At 41.1% G+C, this 24931-nt stretch overlaps 1 protein-coding gene across 3 annotated transcripts in view; it reads left to right on the forward strand.

Annotated features, from left to right (window-relative positions):
* Positions 1–24931, forward strand: part of NIPBL (NIPBL cohesin loading factor) — a 143598-nt gene that overhangs the window by 109446 nt on the left and 9221 nt on the right. For all 3 annotated transcript variants that reach the window (XM_048504309.1, XM_048504308.1, XM_048504310.1), the window contains 23 exons: positions 830–981; positions 1963–2043; positions 2920–3020; positions 3688–3826; positions 3932–4014; positions 5532–5664; positions 7211–7354; positions 8751–8840; positions 10393–10607; positions 10920–11022; positions 12502–12600; positions 12716–12862; positions 13189–13323; positions 13536–13634; positions 14045–14098; positions 16348–16456; positions 17880–18016; positions 20463–20603; positions 21109–21202; positions 21296–21450; positions 21641–21731; positions 22524–22697; positions 23556–23746. In XM_048504309.1, the coding sequence (XP_048360266.1) occupies positions 830–981; positions 1963–2043; positions 2920–3020; positions 3688–3826; positions 3932–4014; positions 5532–5664; positions 7211–7354; positions 8751–8840; positions 10393–10607; positions 10920–11022; positions 12502–12600; positions 12716–12862; positions 13189–13323; positions 13536–13634; positions 14045–14098; positions 16348–16456; positions 17880–18016; positions 20463–20603; positions 21109–21202; positions 21296–21450; positions 21641–21731; positions 22524–22697; positions 23556–23746 (2867 nt within the window). The remainder of the gene's footprint in view (positions 1–829; positions 982–1962; positions 2044–2919; positions 3021–3687; positions 3827–3931; positions 4015–5531; positions 5665–7210; positions 7355–8750; positions 8841–10392; positions 10608–10919; positions 11023–12501; positions 12601–12715; positions 12863–13188; positions 13324–13535; positions 13635–14044; positions 14099–16347; positions 16457–17879; positions 18017–20462; positions 20604–21108; positions 21203–21295; positions 21451–21640; positions 21732–22523; positions 22698–23555; positions 23747–24931) is intronic.

A 24931-nucleotide genomic window follows, 5' to 3' on the forward strand; every position in this document is an offset into this window, starting at 1 on the left:
TCTCTATCTGGCTGTGGTTCTCCCAAGGTCTCAAGCAGAGGTGTTTTGTGTTAATTGCACCCTAAAAATTGTAGCTGGAGATGCTGGGGGTGGAATCTGTGTACCATACAGATGGTGTCCATTAAGCCACAGCTATTCCACAAGTCACTTTCTTCTGAATTAGGCCCTTCATTTCCTTTCAGTTACTAATCCATCTTCATGTTGTTGTTCCCAAGTTTTCATTGCCTTCCGTTTCTGACTTAATGATGCCCTCCAGTCAAGCTTGCACAAGCTGTACATCACTGGTACAGCTGCCAAAGTTGACTTTATGGAAGCTGGTTCTTGGAAATCGCTTGCCATCTTCATTTTTCCCACAGGTTACCCTGTCATAGCTTATCATTCTCTTTCGTTGACCTTCAGTTTTTTGGACAGCACCTTTTCGTGTCTTTTGTCCTCACTTTCCAATCCCCCTTTGCCTGCTTCATGTCTGCTTTTATTGCAATCCAGAGCCTTGTATTTGAGAAGACTCCCATTGCCAGCTATGATAACTCCTCAAGTGCACAGTAAATTTGCCCTGCCAGTTCTGACAACAGGAGAGTCCTATTTTGGTTGGTAATACCTGTAGACTTTGTGGGATCCCGGGATCTTTTGATGCAATAATACATATAAAGCTGTAAAAGCAACATTTAAGGCCTACTTCAGATGCATTCCAGCCTTTCCTTCATATATGGTGATTGGTTAATGTATTTCTTTTTATGATCCATATTCAGTTTTTAAGGACTTGTGTATTGTATGTTCGCTATGTAAAATAATAACTTCTAAAATAATAACTTTGTTTAAAACTTTCTAGGTGGTGTGCTAAGTTCAAAAGCAAAGCGTGCCAAGTGTTCCACCCATAAACAGAGGGTAATAGTGATGCTGTACAACAAAGTTTGTGATATCGTTAGCAGTTTGGCCGAATTGTTGGAGATCCAGCTTCTTACTGACACCACTATTCTTCAGGTAAAATCTGTTGAATCTCAGTACTATTTTGCATGTGTTTCTAAAGTTCTTGTGGTTATTTTAAGTGATCAGAACAGTGTTTTCTGTAGTGAATTATTCATATTTGAACCTGCTAAATATTTTAAAACCTTGTTCTGCAAAGAGTATAGCACAGAAGATATACATGATTCCAAGTATCAGTAGCTCTGCAAGTTGTTTACAGAGTAGTCCAATACAATTACTCTACGTTAAAACCCAGTGGAGTCAGTGAGCATAAACTAGAGGAGCAGCAGTTTATAGGCGTAGGAGGTTAAGGTGTAGGAGGCATAGGCGTAGGAGGTTAAGAGCTCATGTATCTAATCTGGAGGAACCGGGTTTGATTCCCAGCTTTGCCACCTGAGCTGTGGAGGCTTATCTAGGGAATTCAGATTAGCCTGTACACTCCCACACATGCCAGCTGGGTGACCTTGGGCTAGTCACAGCTTTTCAGAGCTCTCTCAGCCCCACCTACCTCACAGGGTGTTTGTTGTGAGGGGGGAAGGGCAAGGAGAATGTAAGCCCCTTTGAGTCTCCTGCAGGAGAGAAAGGGGGGATATAAATCCAAACTCTTCTTCTTCTTAACCCCAGATTTGCATGTCATCCAACTTGCTTGCCCTGTGTATGGTCTTTTGAACATCTGTAATTTTTCAGCATTAATCTCCTTAAGATAATTGCACACTGTTTTAAGAATGCCATGACATCACATCATTAATTTGTGTTTCATCTGAAGGTAGTGAAAATTCCAGAGAGAAGAGAAGAGGGTGTTTTTGTTGGCCTGAACCTTAGTTTTCATCCCAAATAATTTCAATTGCTGTTGCAACTGATTTGGGTCAGAGGTTGGTCACCACAGTGAAATAACATGTTAGTCAGAGGACCTGTTCATTCATAGGTTTCATTCATAGGTTTCATTCATACTTGCCAAGAATATTTAGCATTCACAGTTGCTTATTTTTTCATTGGCAGGTTTCATCAATGGGGATTACACCTTTTTTCGTAGAAAATGTCAGTGAACTTCAGTTGTGTGCAATCAAGCTAGTCACTGCAGTAAGTGCACCCTTTTAACCAATATTGAATGTTTAAAAATGGATGACAGGAGCTTATGTAAAAAGTCGGAATTAAAGAGGAGTTTTTTCATTCTCTTTTTACCAGTAACATTGCATTTTAACTTGTTCCAAGGAAACATGCCATTTAAGAAAATCTCTTTGGAATGTACTTATAAATAAGAATTTTCCTTCAACAGCAGTATTTTGGTCAGGAACATTATATAGGTAGTAATATCGTGAATAGAACAGCTTAGTAGAACTATGTATAATGTTACAGCTAATATGACTAAATAATTCCTTGAAAATAATTGTGATGTATGCTGTTCAGTCAGAATTGTATATGCTCATTCGTTGCTTGTTAAGTGTCACGTGAATACAAAGCAACAAGTACATTGTCATTACCAGACAGCCAAATTAATGATGCTTATTGCAACATGGCTGCCTTCAAATACACTCAGTTTGATTTTCTAAATGACCAATGAAGGGCCATCCATATTCAAAACAGACCTCTGTGTGCATATCGCTCCTTCAACAGTGAGAAGAGGTTGCTGGCAGTGGGTGGAATTGTCAGCACCTCTGATTTCATCCTGTGCCCCCATATCAAGGTTGGAGAAAGCTTATCCCTCCCATAGTTCATATGTGTGGTATGGGGAAGTCAGAGGAAATGTCAGTGCTACTGCATTTGTAGATTTTAGAGTTGGGATGCAATTTATCCCAATTCTGAGTTTCAGTAATTTTAAACTTCTGTTTTTCTTAAAGTTGACCATTTGGTCTGTGCAAAGGTATCTAAATAAAATAAGCCTATTCTGGAGGAGTGATTGTTTCCTTGCAAAAAACTAGTCAGTGTTCTAAACTATTTAAACAACTTCACTAACAGGTCTTCTCAAGATATGAAAAGCATAGACAATTGATACTAGAAGAAATTTTCACATCACTTGCAAGATTACCAACCAGCAAAAGAAGTCTGAGGAATTTTAGGTGACGTACAGCTCAAACTGTGCTTATTTTAGATTATGTTGTGTCTTAACAGATATCTGGGGGGGAAATAGGAAAAAAAACCCTTTTGCAAAATCTGTGCTTTAGTACCTCTTGTTGAATTGAGAAGGACTTAGGCATGTTACCTGTTCTTTTGAGTATCTGTATCAGTTTCAGATTTCTGACAAGATTAAAACAGAGTTGTCGCTCTAGGATTTCAGGACATCTTCCAAGGCTACGGGAAAAGTATAGATATTGTGACCTCCCCCCCCCCCAAAAAAAAACCTTAAAAGGGAAAATTAGTGTCATATTATTATGCTCAGTACCCATCATAATTATGTTCTGTCTCTCTGCAAAGCTTTGAGATTAGTTTACCCATCAAAGGGATAACAGGCATTTTTGGAACAGTAGTATGTTATAAGAGAGTTTTTTGGCAGAAATGCTTGCATTATGTTGTGATTCACTGTAATTGCAGCTTTTGTTGGACCCAGCCTCCCTTCCAGAAATAATCTGCATATTTTGTATAGAAGTCTTTTCCTAGTTATAAAAGCAGTGAAAATTCTCTGTATTGTAGAGGTGTGCTAACAGTTGAAGCCCGTTGACAATTTCAGTGTTGTGTTTGCTATTGTGTTGACATTCGAGGATAGTAAATAACTTGTTCTCTCAACAGATTGAACAGCAGTGATACTGATGGAGAACCTATGTATATTCAGATGGTGACTGCACTGGTGCTACAACTTATTCAGTGTGTTGTACATCTGCCATCAGGAGAGAAGGACTCACACTCTGAAGAGGAATCAAATAAGAAGGTAAGATGTGCCGTAAGTGTTTGAAAGTGTACATATTTAGCTTGTATGCTCTTTCGCAGAGATCACAGTATGCCTTCAGTAAACCAGTTCTTTGTCCATTTTTAGGTGGATCAAGATGTCCTGATTACAAATTCATATGAAACAGCCATGAGAACAGCACAAAACTTCCTTTCAATTTTTCTTAAGAAGTGAGTAGAACTCAACTGCTTACATGTTGTAGGTTTTGTCTTATGAGACTGTAAAGTGGCCATTGCAGATTCGGGCTTGAAACTGTAGATTCGGGCTTGAAACTGATAGCGCGTGCTTCTTCAGACAGTGTAGACATGGAACCCAGTCTACTGAAAGATCAATATTAGATGTCCCAAGATTTTTTTAAATGCAGTGTTAGACTGTAGATATTTCTTCAGTGTTCATTAAGAGTTCTTAAAGACAAGAGCTTCTCTGTTAGATCCGGCTGTGTACTTGTCATAGCATACTTCTTTTTGGGGTTTAGAGTTGTGATCTGCCATGCTGTGTCAGGGAGCTGAAAGGCTTGCCTAGCACAAGGGATTTGTATTTCCTGTTGTTCATGTGGGCTTCAAGATCCCATGGGTCAAAACTGCTTCTCTGATCAAAATTTCTGATATTGATGAGGCTTTAGAAGATAGGCTGTTAGTAAGCGAAGAATGTGGATGTGGCCCTTTCTGAAAAGCTTAGTTGAGCTGTTGCTTTGTATAAGCTTTTTTTTTTTCAATCGTAGTAACACAAGTTACTGGTTGTCCTGCTGAAGCAGAAGCAGTTAACTGAGTAAACCAGTGTGTGCGAAACACCATAGATAATGCTTCCAAAAATATGTTAATTTAAGGCTGCAAATGGTCCAACTTGTAGCACATGCTTGAATTACATGTGAACAAGAAAGCCATACTAATTGGGATGGTGCCCTTATCTTTTAGAAGGCTACTGTGGAATCATAGTTGGGCAATAAATTTTAAAGGCCCCTCCCACCTCACCCATTCTTCCCCTGGCAGTAATTTGAAGACTAATCTAACATTCTTGAAACCAGAAATCCATATTTGGTCATCTTATCTGCCTAGCTGAAAACTGGAATAGTCAATGCAGTTTCTGACCACATTCTCAGCCCATCTGTTGAACATACCCCATTTTCTGCTGTCACAATCTGCAGCTATCCAAAACCTGTTGGTTCATAACTTCATTGAATGCTGTAGTCCAGATATTACATGCTTTTACACTTTGGATTCACACTTGAGGTTCAGAGAGATTTGAGACTGGAATTCTAAGTAGTCTTGTCGTGAAATAAGTTGCGTTAAACAGACACACAATTGAGAGACAATGGAAGTGTCCTGTTAGCCACACCCCACGTAGAATCCCATAGGCATGGGGGGACACACATTTTTTACCGAACTCCAACCCCCCATAGGCAACTTGTAATCCTTCCTTCAGCTTTTTTCTAGAGAATCCCTCTCATGAGCAGAATATTGGAGACATTTGTGGTCATTGCACAAGAGGGTAACTAATGAAAACCACAACCTGTGCCTGTGGAAATCTAGGTGGGCTCCGAATAAATGAACACATGTTTTTTGGAGATTTTAATTCAGTATTCTGTTTTTGAAACACAGGAATAGTTTGGTTTTTGTCTGTAATACTATACGTTTTGTGATCTGGGTTTGATGTCCTTTTTTCCAATTTTTCCTTGTGTTTCAACTAGGTGTGGTAGCAAACAAGGTGAAGAGGATTATAGGCCATTGTTTGAGAACTTTGTTCAAGATCTTCTTTCCACGGTCAACAAACCAGAATGGCCAGCTGCAGAGCTACTTCTTAGTTTATTGGGAAGATTGTTGGTAAGACACTGTTTTTTCCTCCAAAACAATAAATCTGCCTCCCTTTAATCATGACTTGACCATATCATTAGAGTAATAAGTGTTCGCAGTTTCTTGCATAGCGTTCAGGCCAGTACAGACATAATTAATTATAGTCTCCTAAGGCTAATCTAGTCTTAAGGCTTCTTTATAGAAACACCATCCATACCTTCAAATCCTGTTGCTGGGTAGATTTGTCACTTTTTTGTCAGCCTTGTTTCTTTTCATAGCAAGAAAAGATGGCTGATCCTTCTAAGTATTTTCAGGCAAAATCTCTGAATCTTTGGTTCGTCTCCAGCAGATATTAAGATGGTCTGTTTAAGCCACAAGACTTCCAGTGCAGGGAAGAGAATACTTCTTTCTACATGCTCCCCATGCCTTTCTCCAGATCCTTGAAATGCTCCTGAAAGATCTTTGCTTTCTCCCCGCAGTGTTGGTATTTAGGCACCTGCTTTATTCCCTTCTGTTTCTATTTATTTATTTATCTATTATATTGCTATCCCAAAGGGACTCAAGGTGGCTTACATATATGCACATAAACTAAAAACTGTATTAAGATATGAACATTAAAACCGTTCTTAGTTTGTAGCCTACTTGCAACCTGACTTTGTTCTTGTTGGCTCTTACTACTGTTCTTGTAATAGTTGCACTGATTTGTATCACTTTGTTTTTTAGTCACATAGTAAACATTGTCCATCAGAGGAGGAACAGTTGTCTTGTTTGTATTGAGCCCTTTTCCATGGGGGATATTCCTCCACTGCTATAGGCACTTCTGCACACGTGAAATCAGTATTGCAAAGTGCCTGGCACTGGAGTAATGCACTCTGCTATGGAAGGCAGCCCCTGCACTGGGCACAGTGCGATTCAAGTGGATCCAAGACTGTGTTTGACCCAAATTACTGTTCTTAACTTCATGGATATTGTTTATTGGCAAATAATTTGAAAGCCACACCCCTAATATCCACATATCTACTAGGTAATATAAGCTATCTACCTTGTCTTAATCTGCATTGAGACACTAAATATAATGGCAGTTGAGAGAAAGTGTGCGCAAGCCCAGCTTGTTGCCAGACGTGTGCATGGCTCCTCCTATCTCCGCACCCCCCACCCCCTAAATGTTCACCCAGAGAATCACGGGAAAGTATCAGTGCGTGGGATGTCTGTAGCATTTATGGTCATAACAATTAAATGGGGACTTCCGAAGATATTGTAAATAATCAGGTTTCTATTCCTGCAACTCATATTCCAACCAGAAAAGATGCAGTCTTTACTACCACATAGTTTTATGGGGTTCCAAGAAGGTGACATGCTATTGATACCAAGTCCTGTTAAATATACTATTCTATACTAACTCTTGAGTATTATGGCTTGCCTTAAGGTTTTGGGTTTCAAAGGTCTAGAATTGAAACAAAGATAGGACAAAAATAATGTGCCTCCTTATAACAACAGTAATTGGGGTAGTTATTTGTGGAAGTGTTGGAGAGACAAAAATTAATTCTTAACTTGGTGTTGCTGCTGTTGTTGCCAGGTCCACCAATTTAGCAACAAATCTACAGAGATGGCTCTGAGAGTGGCATCGCTTGACTATCTTGGGACTGTGGCTGCACGACTGAGGAAGGATGCCGTCACTAGCAAAATGGATCAGGGATCTATAGCCCGAATATTGAAACAGGTTTTAATGAAACTTTTTTCCTCTCCAGTCCGCTAAGCACCGCTCAATAATAGCAACAGAGATTAGTATTCTTCAAAAGTTTGCAGCATCCTTTTCTAAACATCTGTGTAAAAATGGCATCTTGAGACCTGGTCTCTGAATCTGCTAAGAACAAAATGTTCTCCTTTTCTATGCTTCCCTTGGGGTTAGAGCCACTGACCCGTAAACATGGTGTTTGCAGATCTGATCTGCGTCCTTCTGTAGCGAATCTCAAAGTGCCTTGCAAACTCCTTCCCTTTCTCTCCCCACAACAGAAACCTTTGACTAACTCAGGGTCACCCAGCAGGTTTCCTGTGTAGGAGTTGGGAAAACAAACCTGGTTCCCCAGATTAGAGTCCACTGCTCATGTGGAGGGATGGAGAATCAAACCCAGTTCACCAGATTAGAGTTCATCACTCTTAAACACTATACCACTTAGTCAGGTAGCAGTGATGAGCAGAGAGGACTGTGTTAGAGCTCTGACCATCAGTATCTTTCACCGTCAAATTGCTGGATCCAGCCATGATTTGTTCTTGGATATGATGACCCTTGCCCAATTACAACTACAAGGTGTCATGATCTGCCAAGTTCTGGTTTGAACCTGCCATGTCTCCCTGCTGGGGACATGGGATCCTTTGCCCCCCTCCCTCTTATGTATCTGCTGTTGCTGTAGTTTCATTTTATTCTGTCGATTCTTTATCAGCTCGTTAATCACCTACTAGCAATTGCTTTGTTCGGCTGGGAAATGTGGGTTGTTTTGACCTTAATGAAGGCCGTGCTGACTTTGGATCATGGGACTGAAGGGGTGCCAAACTCCCGTGGGAACCAGGGTTCAGGGGCAGTGCTGTGTGGTGGGGAGGGAGATGATGAGGGGTGTCATGGAGGGTGCTTTGCCGTGTAAACTTCAGTTCTGGCCGTAGAAGTGTAAATGTTTTTTCCTGATGCTGTTTCATAATAAAGAAACCATCCGAATACAGAGTGTTCTTTTTGAACCGTCCAGGGGCACAGCACAAGGTGCAGTTTTCTCAAGGTCACCTGGAGGTACCATTTGTATGAGCTGGTGCCTCCATATGGCTAGTTGTACGTGGCTGCCCTCGTCCCCTGGTGCCGGAAGGCTTGAGAAAGATATTCAAAACTTAAAGGTGTTGGATGCATATTGATTTCTCTGCATTCATAACAGAGCTAAATGACCACCAAAATATCTTGGTGTTCTGTAATTAAATTGAGTCATGGGTACGAGTGTGTGCCACCTAACAGTCTGTGTCGCATGTTCCTCTATGTAGCGTAATTTAAGCATATTTAGAATACAAAGCGACGAGAGTTTGTTTTTTCTGATGTTGGCAAGATGGGCTTTACAGTTCATGGGTGTTCGTTACAGGTCTCAGGAGGGGACGATGAAATACAACAGCTGCAAAAGGCGTTGCTAGATTATTTGGATGAAAATACGGAGACTGATGCATCATTAGTGGTATGTCTCAGTTATTAGAATACAATTTGTGTAACATGCATTTCATTAGGAAGATCGTGCAGATATTGCACTACAATAATTTTACTAGGCTAACTGTCCAACATTGAACAAATTCAAAAGAAATCGAGCTTTATTTAAAAGAAATTGAGATATTAGATGTCAGTGATTGATTCTTCCTCTCTCCATGCTGTTGGCATTTAACAAGGGCGCGGAGGGTGTGGATGCACATTTCTCCAGTGCCGCGCCAGCTGTCATTTCTATTTGTATGAGTGCAGTATTTCCTATGGAACAGAAGACTTGTAACACCACTTTCTGGTCGTCACATCGATGACTGGGTACTTCTCTAAATATTTGGAGAAGATGCAAGTAACCAGCATTCTCATTTTCTGATGAGACTGTAAAGCATGAGGATCAGAAATGTGGGCTGTTCTTCTTTGCACATGTTATGGTTGCTTAATCTTAGTATTTTTACACTTCATTTGCCTGCACATAAAGGAACAGCATTAGATACTTCTGTAAAGCTATTCAAAAGAGCAGAACGTCTGTACTTGGTCAGGTTTGAAACAACAACAGGCATAATTTCTCTTTCCTGCTCTTGCTTAATGGAATTCTTGTGAAGACGCATCCAAGTTCTTCTTGGCTCTGCTTCTGACAGCGCAAGCGGACTTACTCTGCAGGTGGAGCCTCTCAAGGAAAGGTGAAAGTATCTGCTAATCTAACAAGCGAAGCACGCATCCTTAAAAACTGGACAAAGTTTCTTACTTTGAACGTTCTCTTAGTATGCTCAATCCAGTTCTAGAGCATTCATTAAACAAAAAAATTTTTTTTTGTGTGAATGTAATGTTTATGAAAATCCAGCCTGGCTGCTTTCAATTTGGAATACAATTGGAATACAATTTGGAATACAAACGCAGCATATGTAGCTGCCCCTGTCCATCAGTTTAGTTTAGTTTGATTAAGCTTATTTGGTTTCTAGGCTGCCCTTCCCCAACCAGGCGGAGGACAGCAGACAACATTGTTGAAACAATAATAAGATCAACAACATTCCACAATTATAACCAGCCGCTCCACTAAAGGATCACAATTACAATTAAACTATCCTGATTAGCGTTTGCTCATGGAGGTATTTCACATCATCTACCGCCTGATCCCTTTAACTGGAGATGCTGGGGATTGAACCTGGGACCTTCTGTATGAACCATGGCTCTGACCCAAAGTTGTCATTGACTTTCTATTCAATAAACCCATTGGGTTAGTGCACAGGCGGCCCTCCAGATGTTATGGACTACAGTTCCCATCATCTCCTGCCAGTATCATGCTCTGAGCATAATTTCTGTGCATCATGCTGGCAGGGGATGATGGGAACTGTAGTCCATAACATCTGGAGGGCCGCGAGTTTGTCACCTATGGGTTAATGTACATTGCAAAACTCTGTTATTAGTAACCCTGGAACTTGGTGTGACTTTTCTGAACTGTCTCTGACTTCTTCCTCTGTTTCTTGTTATGTTTTGATTTGTCGTTTTCCCCACCTCATCCTCGCCTACCCCTCTAGTTTTCTCGGAAATTTTACATAGCTCAGTGGTTTCGGGACACTACAATGGAGACCGAGAAAGCAATGAAGTCTCAAAAAGATGAGGATTCGTCTGAAGGAACCCACCACGCGAAAGAAGTCGAGACAACGGGACAAATTATGCACAGAGCAGAAAGTCGCAAAAAATTTCTTCGTAAAATCATTAAAATTTTACCCTCTCAGTTCAGTACGTTAAAGTGAGTTCACCCAGCTGTTCTTGTGATATTTGACTTTTGCTTATTGGCATGTTTGTTGAGGAGCTTATACTCTAGATCTGTAGCACAGTTTTGCCTTTTGGTAAACAAATTTAGAAAATCAGGAAGATAGAGGACTTCCTGTGCTATTAAGTGCTATGATATCGACAACTCTTTTTATCCAGCTGTATTTAAAAGCCGCTGGGAAGTTCTATTTTAAATTTTTCTATTATTGTTTTATGCTGTCTGTTGACCGCAAATAAATGTTTATTGCTGTAACTATTCCTAAAATAATGTTCTACTGCTTTATTACAGGATGAATTCTGATACTGTGGACTATGAAGATGCTTGCTTGATTGTTCGTTACTTGGCCTCTATGAGGCCGTTTGCCCAGAGCTTCGATATTTATTTGACACAGGTAAACTGTGCCAGAAGTCTTAGTGAAATACAGTTGGTTTCCTGGTTCCAAACGCTTATGGGGTAGTGTGCAATATCTGTTCATTGTTGAGCGCAGGTATTTAATAGGTCATAACACTGCCACATGCTTCCATACTTCTGTGTCGGTTACATAAACATTTTTCTTTATCCTGCATGCATCACACTCCTACTTTAAGTAGATTTCATCTATGTCCTTTTTTTTGGTATAACAGATAAATGAAAAAAAAGATAATGATAGCGACCTTCTAATGGGCTTTGCATGTGTTCATCTGCGTTCCTACTACGGCTTCATTAACTTATCTTCGTTAGTCACTGTAGAGCCCCTTAATGGCTCTAAACTGAAAACCATTTCAGTGGTTTGCTTGGCAGTGAATAGCTTTGCCATGAAGATAGCCATAATTCACTAGGTGGTTTTTGTATTTTCAGGGGGACATGAGCAAATATGTGCAAATGGGGCTGAGACTCCAGAAATATCTGTGTTCCTACTTAATGCATTTGGATCTGGTCCAGAATGAGTGGGAAAAGGGGGCCCAAAATAATGGGATGTTTGGAGTTTTCCTCTGGCTTATCTTCCAGTCATGGCATACAAGAACCCATTGCTTAGGCATCGGATACATGTATTACTTCGCTTTGAATACAATTCACCTGGCACTGCTATTGCACACTCTCTGATCATTTCAGAGGCTAGACCAGCTCCTCAAATCTGTTTCAAAGGTCAGGTGCCCCTGTTCCTTTAGCCAGCCATGGGAAAGACATCTTGGGCCAGGCCTTGCCTCTTTGGTTTCTGCCTTGCCCCATTCGAAATTAGGATCCAAGAATTACTATAACAAACACTGCCATAAAGTTACTTTGTGAAGGCACATAGCTATCTGACTATAGGAGGAATGAATCAGCCAGCTTTCCAGGTCTCTGGCTCCCTCTGTACTCACAATGCAGACCTTCTGCTCTTATGCCCTGAGCTTTGCAGCCATACAAGGTACTGCCTGTGCTGAAGTGTGTGAGGGAGCCTATATTCTTGGTAATTGTCATGGGGAATGGACACATCTACTTTCCCAAAGTTCTGTGCCTAGCACAAGTACTAGAACTGGCAATAACATACTGCTTCCTTGGAGTTTTGGGGCAACAGAACAGAAGATCCCTGCCTGTCCACCGTGATTTATCTGTGTGAGCCAGAGGACTCTCAAGGGGTAAGGGTTGGTGACTGCCACAGGTAATGAATGGGGGGCTGCTTAGTGAAGCCAAGATTTGTTGACCTATAATGGGACTTGAATGGTGGTGGTGGTGCAACAGCCCTGCCAGGTGGATGGCTCTCATTTGTACAGTTCTGTTAGATAGCTGGTTTTTCATTTTATCTGCTTATAGCATGTGTCCCCCTCCCCCCCACTTCATTTTTGTTGGTTAAACATTGTCTGAACTTTTCCAAATGCAATAAAACGCGATTTGTTTTTGTTTTTATCAGATTCTGCGTGTGCTTGGTGAAAATGCAATTGCTGTTCGAACAAAAGCCATGAAGTGTTTGTCTGAGGTTGTTGCTGTAGACCCCAGCATTCTAGCCAGGGTAAAGAAAGAAAATAGTTTGTTAACCAAACATACATAAATACATTCCTTTGTTCTCATAAGCACCTTTTCTGGCTCTTTCTTACTTTGCTTTTGTATTTCCCTGTTGCTTGTAGCTGGATATGCAACGTGGAGTTCATGGGCGGTTGATGGATAATTCCACTAGTGTACGAGAAGCAGCTGTTGAATTGCTTGGACGGTTTGTGCTTTGTCGACCACAGCTGGCTGAACAGTATTACGACATGCTGATTGAGCGAATACTGGTATGGTTACGCTTAAATTTTAGTGCTTATCAAATTGTTTTTATATAGATCTTTATGGATACAGTAAAATGAAGGTGCTCTGTTTTAGGATAATAGGATCCGGTGAAATGAACTTATGCTGGAATAAATTTTGCTAGTCTTTAAGATTCTTTAAGAACTTCTGTTTGACTTTATCAGGAGAGTTTTGTTCATATATACATTATGATAAGCTCTTGGTTCAGTTTATTAATATATTCCTAAATGGCATCAAAATGTGCTGTCCATTGCTAATAAATCACACTATTGCTAAGAAATGTTAAAAGTTAACTTCCTTTTTCTTCTTGCAGGATACCGGTATTAGTGTCAGAAAGAGAGTGATAAAGATTCTTCGGGATATCTGCATTGAACAACCCACATTTCCCAAAATTACAGAAATGTGTGTAAAAATGATTCGCAGAGTCAACGATGAGGAAGGCATTAAGGTACGGCAATTTTTTCACTGTTTCTGGCAAACCTTCCTGTAACGCAGGGATTCTGCCTCACTGAATCCCCTTACTTTTGAAGTGGACTTCCTCCTCAAATGCTTGTAGAAGACTGAATTAATTCAGATCCAGAGAGTTATTTTGTGTTTGGTTATTTAAATATATTGCAAGCTGACTTAGCCGTTGATCAGTTATCCCTTTTTTCTCTCCAGAAACTGGTAAATGAAACATTCCAGAAGCTGTGGTTTACACCTACACCTCATAATGACAAAGAAGCAATGACCAGAAAGATACTGAACATCACTGATGTGGTACGGAGTGAAAGTGTAATATTCTTTATCAGGTGGCACAAGAGAGGGTGCTAGAGGGTGCTGCGTCTGATGTGGTTATGGCGTAGTTCAGATCTGTGGCATCACATGCCAGGGCAGCAGGTGTTCCTGGGATGGAACTGGCTTTCATTGGCTTCTACCTGAGCTTTGGTACCGGGGACCCTTTGGGTAGTGCAACTCCATTTCGGGCAATGGAGGGCTGTTCAGGCTGCTGGGGAATTTTTCTTTTTCCCTGCCTCCCCGCTCTGCCTGAAAGCCCTCTGGAGGCCGTGTGGTGGTAGTGGCCCTGTCCCTGGCCAGTGGAGCCTTTTGGGTGGGGCCGTTAGTTTGCTATTAATGTTTCAGTTGCACTTTTTAAAAGTATTCTCAAATATGTATTTATGCTTTTTTAGGTTGCAGCTTGTAGAGATACAGGGTATGACTGGTTTGAGCAGCTCCTTCAGAACGTAAGTAATACTGTTGACATTTCAAACTTTCCAGTGGAGGTGGCAAGCTTTTTGATAGTTACTTCACAAATTTGTATATTCAGGCTTTCTGCTCTGCTCTGTCATATGTTTCCAAGGCACCTTACAAGGCAGCCATAACCCCAGGACAATAACGAAACATAATAAAATACATTAAAAGGAAGCAATAGTATTAAATTAGCTCAGTCCCAAGAAACAGCAAATTAAAGCAATGGAGCAGTTGATTTAAACAATATAAGCAATTGCAGTAAGTAAAATCAAATTACTATCATCTAGAGAAAGAATAATTGCCTGAGAGATTCAGAGCAGCTACCCGACAATGTTTAATTCCCTGACCTTTCTATTCCCCCCACCCCCAAACTTGATCTTAAAGCTTGTGATGATCCGGTTCAGCGTAACTGGACTTGAAGCAGTATGTTGCGTTAAGAGCCTTTGCAAAGTGGATACTTCATGATTTACACCCATCAGATATATGTGAAAAATAGACAAATGATTAAATACCTTCCTAGTTGATTCTTTTTTTAAAAAAAATCCATCTTGGTTTTTTAGACACACTGACAAAATTTGCATCCCTTCGGCTCAGAGTAAAAGGCTCTAAAAAATGAAATGAGCTTCCCAGCTTCCCAGAATCCTTTGTAGCTGAAATTTAAGAAAGAGTACAGTTTCTCCCCCCAACCCCTGCCATCCCCTCTCAGTTTATCTGCCCCTCTTATGGGGAACAGTGTGATGGCAGCAGGCAGGTTTTTGAAAGAGCAAAGGTTGTTACGGTGACATTCTTCTTTTGTTTTTTTCATTCTTCCATTTGTTTCCCCCTTTCCAAAATGTCTTCTGAGAATTGTAGTGTACAGAATGCCTGACCTAAACTCTCAGGGTTTCTGGGTTTATGCTTTAGGCAGAAGGAAGAAAGGGGAAGAAAAAGAGATTGGGGGCCGGGTGGGTGGGGGGACAGATGCAAAGAATTTCCTTCTTTTGTTGCCGCTACCCCATTGCGTAGGAGATTAAGAGCTTATGTATCTAATCTGGAGGAACCGGGTTTGATTCCCAGCTCTGCCGCCTGAGCTGTGGAGGCTTATCTGGGGAATTCAGATTAGCCTGTGCACTCCCACACAGGCCAGCTGGGTGACCTTGGGCTAGTCACAGCTTCTCGGAGCTCTCTCAGTCCCACCCACCTCACAGGGTGTTTGTTGTGAGGGGGGAAGGGCAAGGAGATTGTAAGCCCCTTTGAGTCTCCTACAGGAGAGAAATGGGGGATATAAATCCAAACTCCTCCTCCTCCTCCTTCTCCTCTTCCTCTTCCTCTTCCTCTTCCTCTTCCTCTTCCTCTTCCTCTTCCTCTTCCTCTTCCTCCTCCTCCTCCTCCTCCTCCATGGCACTCTTAGCAACACCCTCAGGTGAGCCACGTAGTGAAGACCTGAGAACTCATATTCTGAATCAAATAAAATGAGATTTTTGACAGTTCATTCTCAAGTAGCTTGGTTATCCTCCAGTCGCTCAATCTGAGGTGAGCGGGTAGAAGTTCACCACCCATCATCGGAAGCATGGAAATGCTTTGAAGTGTAACTGAGGTTCAATTTAATGGGTATATGAAAAATAGGGATATATTTTCAGATGATGTACAGGCTGTTCTTTTGGTGTGTTCTAAAATTTTGTGTGCTATCACTTGGGCAGATAAACCAAAACATTTCCTCCACTTGTAAGCTTCCTTTAATGAAGTCTTGGTTCTTGAAAAACCGATAAAATGCCTGTAGAAAACCCAGCAAGGAAATACTTTGAGCTTCTTTCCAAATGTGGTCAGTCATGGGCACAGAGCTTGTGCCTGGACCCTTACTGTGTGCACAGGTGCTGTGTTCAGTGAGTCAGCCATCGCATGGAGATGGGGGAGGCAGCGTGCCCATTCATTCAGTCAGTGCACAGATTCAGGGCTTATGCGTGAGTTTGAAATGAAACATACCTGGACAAGAATCTAATCTGAAGCAAATGGAATACTAACTTGTCACTGGCTTTGTGCTTCATATTGATGAGAATTAGAGGCGGTTTTTGCAGCTATTGAATGGGCAGATCGTGCCGATACACGAGTGCCAGTTATTCATATTATCAGCTCGTTAAATCTTAATTGCGATTGTTCTGAATCAGCTTTTCATTGTCTTTGTGTTCTTTGAGAAAAAGACAGCTTGTCCATTCTTGGATTTAGCCATCAATATCAAATTTGCCTATTTTGTATATCGTTGCAGTTGCTAAAATCTGAAGAAGACGCTTCCTATAAGCCTGTGAAGAAGGCCTGTACTCAGCTGGTGGATAATTTGGTTGAACACATTCTAAAATATGAAGAATCTCTAGCAGGTAAAATTGTGACTTGGATTTTCATTCTTTGCCACTTAGGAGTATCTTTTTTGTATTAGAGACCCTTATGGAGTTAAGCATTTGATGCATGCAGTTGGTGGAAATGGTTTTAGAAGTGACAGAGGTCCATACTATCATATAGCTGAGAGGAAGGAGTGGACCTGGTTCTCGGGGGGGGGGGGGGGCAGCAAAATGGCCTCATGATCCACCCGTCAGTCTTATCCTCACTGCAGCAAGTAGAACTGTTGTGCCTGTTTTATTAACTGAAGCCAAGTGGGATTAATTTGGGACACCCAGAATTGAATTCACAGTGACATGATAGTCAGAGCACTGCATAACAAGGATCAGTGATGGTTCTTCCAGTCTCATAACATCTTGATCCAGCATGGGGTAGTGGTTCAGTGTGGTGGACTCCAATCTAGTAAGCCGGGTTTGTTTCCCCACTCCTCCACATGAAGCCTGCTGGGTGACCTTGGACCAGTCACAATTATCTGGGAACTCTCTCTTCCACAGCTACCTCACAAGATGTCTGTTGGTCCTGGCCACTGTAATCCATGCCATGGTCAACTCCAGACTGGATTATTGTAAAATGCTCTACGCTGGCCTACCTTTGTCTGTGAACCAGAAATTGAAACCCATACTCATGGAGCAGCCAGGCTCCTTACTGGAGCATCATATAGGGATTGGATTACTCTGGTCCTGCATCATCTGCAATGGCTGCCAGTCGAGTACCGGATCATGTTCAAAGTTCTGGTTCTGACCTTCAAGGCAGTGAGCGGTCTTGGACCTGCATACCTGCGGAGCCACCGCTCCTCATATTGCCCCTTAAGATTCCTCTGCTCGTTAGAGGGAAATCTGCTGGTGGTCTCTGGCCCAAAAGATAGCTGGGTGGCCACCATGAGGGCCAGGACCTTTACAGTCTTGGCCCCTACCTGGTGGAACAAGCTCCCCAACGAGGTCAGCGCCCTGCAGGACTTGAATAGTTTCCGCAGAGCCTGTAAAACGGAGCTGTTCCGCCAGGCTTTTATATCTGGTCAGCCGGGTCTGAACTGAATCAACTTCTTGTTTGTGGCCTCCCAGGGATGTATTAAGGGTATGGGATGGCACCATCTATGGTTATTGTTTTAAACTGTTTTATGCTTTTATGATTATTCTGTTGCATTGTTTTAGTATTATTGTTGTTCAGCGCCCTGAGCCCTGCGGGAAAGGGCAGGTTATAAATCGAAATATAAAAATACATTTAAAAAATAAATAAAATTTGGTATGTAATTTTCCTTTTATACTGCCTAACGTCTTACCTGACCAACTTATATCCAGAGTTCAGATATCACAGCCGGCGCTGCCCACTATAATCGCTGTGTGCTCTGATACTTTGCTGATGCAAAAGTAGCTCATCATCTCTGTTTCCCCCTTTGTTTTTCAGATTCAGACAACAAAGGTGTGAACTCAAGTCGGTTGGTTGCTTGCATAACCACTTTGTTCTTGTTCAGCAAAATCAGGCCCCAGCTAATGGTCAAACATGCTATGACCATGCAGCCGTACCTTACCACTAAGTGCAGCGTAAGTATGGCTTCTACTTGGCTTCTAGAGTGTTGGCTTCTTGGCTTCTAGTATGTTGGTATAGAAATGGTGGTTGAAAACATTATGACATATTTATTGTAACAAGGAATAATTGTGGCTTTAGGTTACTAGCCCTCTCTTTTCACCTGTGAATAGAGGGTCCAGTGTTTACCCACCTGTGTGTGTTTTCAGAAACCTGAAAGTTTCCTTTGTTCTTTCAACTCTGGCTCCAACATTTACATAGCAGTTGCATTGACACATACACCAATGTTCTCCATGGCAAATATGTAAAGTGTGAACTTTTTTGTAGCTGTGTTTCTGCATCTCTGGGTTTCCTGATTGGTTGAACCTCTCTAAACACATTGTCCCTGTGTGTGTTTGCTATGGTAGCATCCTCTAAAGGAGCGAAGAATCTGTTGTCAGTTGGGTACTACTCATGGCCCACACTATCTTTGGAACTTTTATTCTTGGATATAACTGTCACCAACTTGTTCTTTGATTCCCCAAATAAATTAATATTAGATCTCTTTGAAGGAGGAGGATAATGACTTGAAAATATCACAGCAATTGTAGAATTTTGCACTAAAAATCCCATACTTGCTGTTACCACAAAATGCGTATACATGTGTTTTTGTGGAATAGGAGAGAATTTAGTGAAGGTGAAGACAACATATATTTGTTTATTGAAAACATTTCCTCTCTGTCCACTCAAGGCAACAAACATTGAAACTCTTCAGCATTAAAGCTGCATTTAAAATGAAGCATATGTGAAATGATTTGATAAAAACGTGAATACGGAAACAACGCCACAACCAGAGAGGAGGGCCAATAACAGTTATTGGGGATATACAAACAAGTTTTCACCCATCAGCAGAAGGGAGGCAGACTAATCTCTCCTGGGAAGGACTTCTAAGGTTTTGCACTTAGACTGAGAAGGCCGTTTCTCAGGTTGTCACCCAGATAACCTCAGATGACGGTCCTCTGAAGATGACCAAAATGGCATCTAGGCTCATATGAGAGAAAGTGGTATTTTTTTACCATGTGGAGTGGCTGCATTAGAGAAATGACACCTCCAGCTGAAATCACTTCTAGAATGTTCCTGTTCCTCATGTGGTGTTGGGTGCCACTCAGCAAGGTAGCAATTGAGTGGCTCCTTCTGAATCCCATCCTTGTAGAGGTGTACTGCTTTGATGTGGCCCACCTTACGGAGTGACTCCTGAGAGAACCCCAGAATGACAACTTACAAGCGGGTGAGCATTCAGTTCATTGTCTTCGAGAGGGTCTCCGTTGCCACTCCCTAAGATGAACCATCATATCAAATTCACCTTTAATGGCATATCATTAAATACAGGAAAAGTAACATACATTAGAACAGAATTAGAAAGCACAGTCAGTATCATGCACAGAACACTTGCCACAATATCAGGATGGTTTAACAGACTTTACATTTAAAATCTCTATGTCAGAAACTTTGCCATCAAGACAGTAATTCTGGGATCATGATCATTCATTAAATATTGGATTGCCTGCTCCTTATTAAACAACTCGTTTGACAAACTCACCAAGAGGTCTCTCGTGTAAATAACAACCAAGAATAATATGATATAATGAATCTGGCAAGGCTCTCCCGTGTGGACAGAGTCTGTCCTGATAGGGGACACAACAGAATCTTCCTGCTAGTACCCTTGATGGGAAAGCATTCATTTGTGCCAGTGGAAAAGATGAGCCATGCCATAACTGTGTAGCTGAAAAAACCACACTGTAAGAAAGAGCTGAGTAAGATTCCGTGATGCTGTTTTGTCTAATTTTTTGCCTGCAGACAAGGTCACTCTAAGCATAAACTTGCTTTCCAGTTTTTTTGCGCAGATTGGAGACCGTTAAATGAAGGCTTCAAGCCTCTGAACTCCTCGTTAGAAATGCTGTGTTTACACTCCATAGCTTGGTGGCAGCAGGGTGGATAGGTAGAGCTGACTGAGCACACAGCACACATTTCTTTAAGACAATGCAACTTTTCTTCAGGCTGTGCAGATTGGTCAGTCAATATGCACTACTGAGCCACATTTTACTTTCTAGGACATAAATTGTATCCTGGTGGTGTTGCCTTTCATGTTTTTACTAGTCTGTGGACCAGTCTGTCTATATTCTGTGCCAAGCTTTTGTAAACTTCTTTAATTTCAGCAGCACATGCATTCTTTACATCAAGGGTGTCCGACTCTGGCACTACAGATGCTCATGGACTACAATTCCCATCACCTCCTGCTGGAATGCCAGCAGGAGCTGATGGAAAGTGCAGTCCATGAACATCTGAAGCGCCAGAGTTGGACACCTCTGCTTTACATGTTATATAACAAACTGATGAATTTTATCATTTCTTCATTCCTGAGACAATAATGAAAGCACAGCGAAGATCTTAAACAGTTTTAAATGTGTAAATGCTTTCCTACAGACTCAGAACGACTTCATGGTGATCTGCAATGTTGCGAAGATTTTAGAATTGGTAGTGCCACTGATGGAACATCCAAGTGAGACCTTCCTTGCTACTATGGAAGAAGATCTAATGAAGCTCATAATCAAATATGGCATGACAGTAAGGTTTAATTTCTTCTCCAAGCTGGTCTTTTTATTTTAATTGTGTGATTAGGTTGTTTTTAAAGCAATGTCTCTGCTTGTTGCCATATGCGAAGTAATTACGTAAGATGGTCGTGTTGATTTAATCATATGACTTGTCATTTGGCTCAGCTGAACTTTTATATATGATACAATAACACTCTATTGCAGAGCTCCCCTGCCTTTTTTGAGCCTGGGATAGGGTTTTGGAAATTCTGATAGCATCTGGTGGGCACAACCACGAAATGGCTGCCACAAAATTGTTACCACAGCATACCTTCACTCACACAATAAAGATCCTTGTGCTGTGGTTGCAGCTGCTGCCAAAGCACCACATTTAAAAATCTGCAGAGCCAATCAGATCTCCAGTGATCAGTCATTTGTCTTGCTGAGCAAAAACCCCGCCCACTTTCTAAACTAAGAACTTTAGAATGTCATAGATATTGTTCCTGAGGAAATCGTAACATTGTCTATTTTGTTTCCAGGTAGTACAGCACTGCGTTAGTTGTCTTGGAGCTGTTGTGAATAAGGTTACTCAGAATTATAAATTTGTGTGGGCCTGCTTTAATAGATACTATGGTGAGTTAAATATTAAAAGGTCTGGATAACAATAGTTAAATGCCAAACATTTCATGTGAGACCCAGTTGTGAAAACAGTTGTCCTTTCTTCAGGTGCACTTTCAAAGTTAAAAAGTCAACATCAAGAAGATCCAAACAGCACTATACTTACAGCAAATAAGCCAGCACTCCTTAGATCCCTTTTCACTGTCGGAGCCTTGTGTCGGCATTTTGATTTCGATCAGGAAGATTTTAAAGGCAACAGCAAGGTAAACGTGCTGTATTTATTTGCTTACTGTTGCGTGTTTGAGAGTAAGTTCGGATGGACTGAAACCCATGGAATAAATGACAGCTAAACTTTTTAGGTATGTGTTTGAGTATTAGTGGTTATTTTTAAAAAGAACTGACACGTTTCCAGTTTTCCCACCTTAACTAGCCATACTTTTTTCCTATAACTAGGTTAACATTAAGGACAAAGTACTTGAACTGCTGATGTATTTTACCAAACATTCAGATGAGGAGGTACAAACAAAAGCCATTATTGGTCTAGGTAAGAACTTACAAATGCTTGCGGTTTTATTTTGCTTCTGGTATGAATACTTAGTATGTCGCTGGTAGGGGGTTTGGCCAGTGCAGCATTCTTCGGGAATTTTGTCAGCTAGATTAATACACATCACAGTTTTCCATATCGCTGGTGGAAAGTTGCCACCCAACACAACCCCGGAGCTGGAGGTCTGGGGTAGGGTAGGTCTGGGGTAGGGGTGCTGGCAGGAGCTGACGGAGGCAGGCACTATGCAGAGCAGCGGCCTTGAAGGGCCAGAGGGAGGAAGGAACAGCCCGGCTGGAAGTGGGGGAAATTTTATGTTGTTTTGCATATTGCAGGGGGCGCTGCACTCCTAACCCCTGCCATGCGGGAGGGACAACTGTATGCAGAGGAAGGCAATGGGGGAAATCACCTCTGTCCATCTCTTTCCGTGAAACCCCCTCAAGGAGTTACCATAAGCTGGCTGCAATTGGACAGCCCTTTCCACCACCATCAGTGTAGTAGTTTGGAACTTCATAGGGAAACTGATGCATTTTAAGTGTGATGTTATTATTTTTAGTGTAGATATAGAAGTACACTTTGCTTCTTTATCTTATGGTTTTGTAGATTATTTTACTTTACAGCTTTCTTTATCTTATGGTTTTATAGATTATTTGGACAAAATTAATTTGCCCTTAAATATGCATGTTGCTTATGGGTTGTGCTATATTTTAAAGCAGTCAGCTGTCTTCAGCAAGATTTATTAATCTCGCCTTATATTTTTTCTCGCCTTTTTTTCCTCGCCTTATATTTTTTCAGGGTTTGCATTTATACAACACCCGGGTCTAATGTTCGAACAGGAGGTGAAAACACTGTACAACAGCATCCTTTCTGATAAAAACTGTTCAGTAAATTTAAAAATTCAGGTGTTAAAAAACCTCCAAACCTACCTTCAAGAGGAAGACACGCGAATGCAGCAGGCAGACAGAGAATGTGAGTGATGGGCATTACTGTATTGAGTGAGGAGTATGAATACATTGAGTAACCATGCTCTCTTTTTAGGTCCATCTCTATATACACAGAGATTAATTACTAATCCAAAGCTTTGCAAGTAAATGGGTTGCAAAGGGATTTACACATGCAGTAGAATGTAGAATGTTAAAAGTAGTAGACAGGACAGTACTACTTTGATACTGGGTATATAGGATCACATTTTAATGTAACCATCAAGTGATAAACACAGAGACTGGAAGGAGAAGGGTTGGAGCATTTCCAATTTTTTTTTCTTGAGGTTAGGGTGAGAAATCTTGAAAGGGAGTTTTAAAAAAGAGTTCTTGAAGGGAACTTTTACATGAGGGAACATTGGGGGAAACCATCTTCTGTGGTCTGAAAAGCACTCTTCTGTTCTGTGATTCTATATCCTTGTCCTACTGCATGTATAAAGGGAGAAGCTATGGGGGCTTTCAGAGAAGGGAAAGAGGAAATCGTGGGGGAGTGGAAAATGAGATACCTTGGCAAGTCCTCTGCTTGTATTGCACTTGTGAGCTCCCATAGGCACTTGTGAGTTATTGCACTTGTGAGCTCCCAAAGGCACCTGGTGGGCCACTGCGAGTAGCAGAGAGCTGGACTAGATGGACTTTGGTCTGATCCAGCTGGCTTGTTCTTATGTTCTTATGTTCTTATGTTGTACATGCATAAATCTAGATCAGACACTTGGTCAGGAAGGTGTTTATATCTACTACAAGTGCTTACATCGGTCCACACCTGACTTTAGGAACACATGTTCAGTACACTACAAACATACAGTGGAAATGTTGATCAGTGGTAAAGTTTGGTTTCTGTCTTTTGTAGGGAAAAAGGTGGCAAAGCAGGAAGATCTGAAAGAGATGGGTGACATTTCCTCAGGGATGAGCAGCTCAATCATGCAGCTCTATCTGAAGCAGGTCCTTGAGGCTTTCTTTCACACGCAGTCCAGCGTGCGTCACTTTGCTCTCAATGTTATTGCACTGACGCTAAACCAGGGTCTTATCCATCCCGTTCAGGTACACAGTCACATATGTGTGCTTTTTTGTTGTATTTTCGTATCCCGTTCTGAGGCCTCAGGATATTCAGTAGAACTATAATAGTGACGTAACAGAACGATGCGTCTATGCTGGAGACTAATAATTCTTTAAAGCTACTAATGTAATCTTGGGAAATGCTATCTTGGGAAAAGCCATTTTCCTGAAATCTTTATCCCACAGAGATCCTTATCCCAACTACGTATCCCAGCAATCTTTGGCTTCACTTTCTGTGTATGATATTCACCTCCCCTGTAAAGGCCATTGCATCTGTTCCCTGTGTGTAGCTGTTTCTTGTGACATGGTGTGTGAGCACCAGCAGACCTAATGGTTCTAGTTACTGGGCACATTCCAGCAAAATAAACATTCTAGTTCAAAATTATAGAAAGGGAGGGAAAGGCATTGCTAGTCAGAGTAGATTATACTGGACTAGACAGATCAGTGGTTCAACTTGGCTTGATTTAGTTTGAATATTTGTCAAGCAAGTCTCTACATTGTATATACCACCCATGCAAGAATTTTTAATATGAGACAAGACATTTTCTATACTGAAGTTAATATAACTTTAACCCAAGACCTAAGAGGACATCTCGTATAAGGTGGCAGAACTGAAATAGTCTTCAGAATTCTGTAGACAACTATCCCAAACCCCAAGGATAAAACTGATTGTTTGTGAAACTCAAGGATCTTTCTTTCTTTCACCTACCAGGCTGAGCAGTAGTTCTGAATCTTCTGCCAGTATTGTTGGATAATTACATTTTTTTATTGCGAGGTGCTATCTGCATAGAATTTTACTTGTATTATTTTCATAACACTATCATTGGCAGATCTGCGTCCAAAATTAAATCAATTTCAGAATTGTATGATGCATTCATTTTTGGATATAAATAAAATGCATGCAACATAAGGTTCCTAAAGTTTGGAAAATGTAGTCGAGACATGAATTCGTCTGTAGTGCTAAGTTCTCAAGGTAATAGTGTATTATCTATTTAGAATTATGTGGTTCACTTTTAATACAATAAACGTTGCTTTTAGCTCTATAGACGATAATGCTAACCACTTGTGCTCAGCCTCAGAATCTTTCGTTGCTAACATAAAACCAAAAAAAAGTTATTTTTGCCTGAATTCCAGCACACTTGTTATGGTGTCATTATTCAATTTACCAAG

Source organism: Sphaerodactylus townsendi, linkage group LG07 (genome assembly GCF_021028975.2).
Source record: "Sphaerodactylus townsendi isolate TG3544 linkage group LG07, MPM_Stown_v2.3, whole genome shotgun sequence".
In the NCBI taxonomy this organism is placed as follows: Eukaryota; Metazoa; Chordata; class Lepidosauria; order Squamata; family Sphaerodactylidae; genus Sphaerodactylus; species Sphaerodactylus townsendi.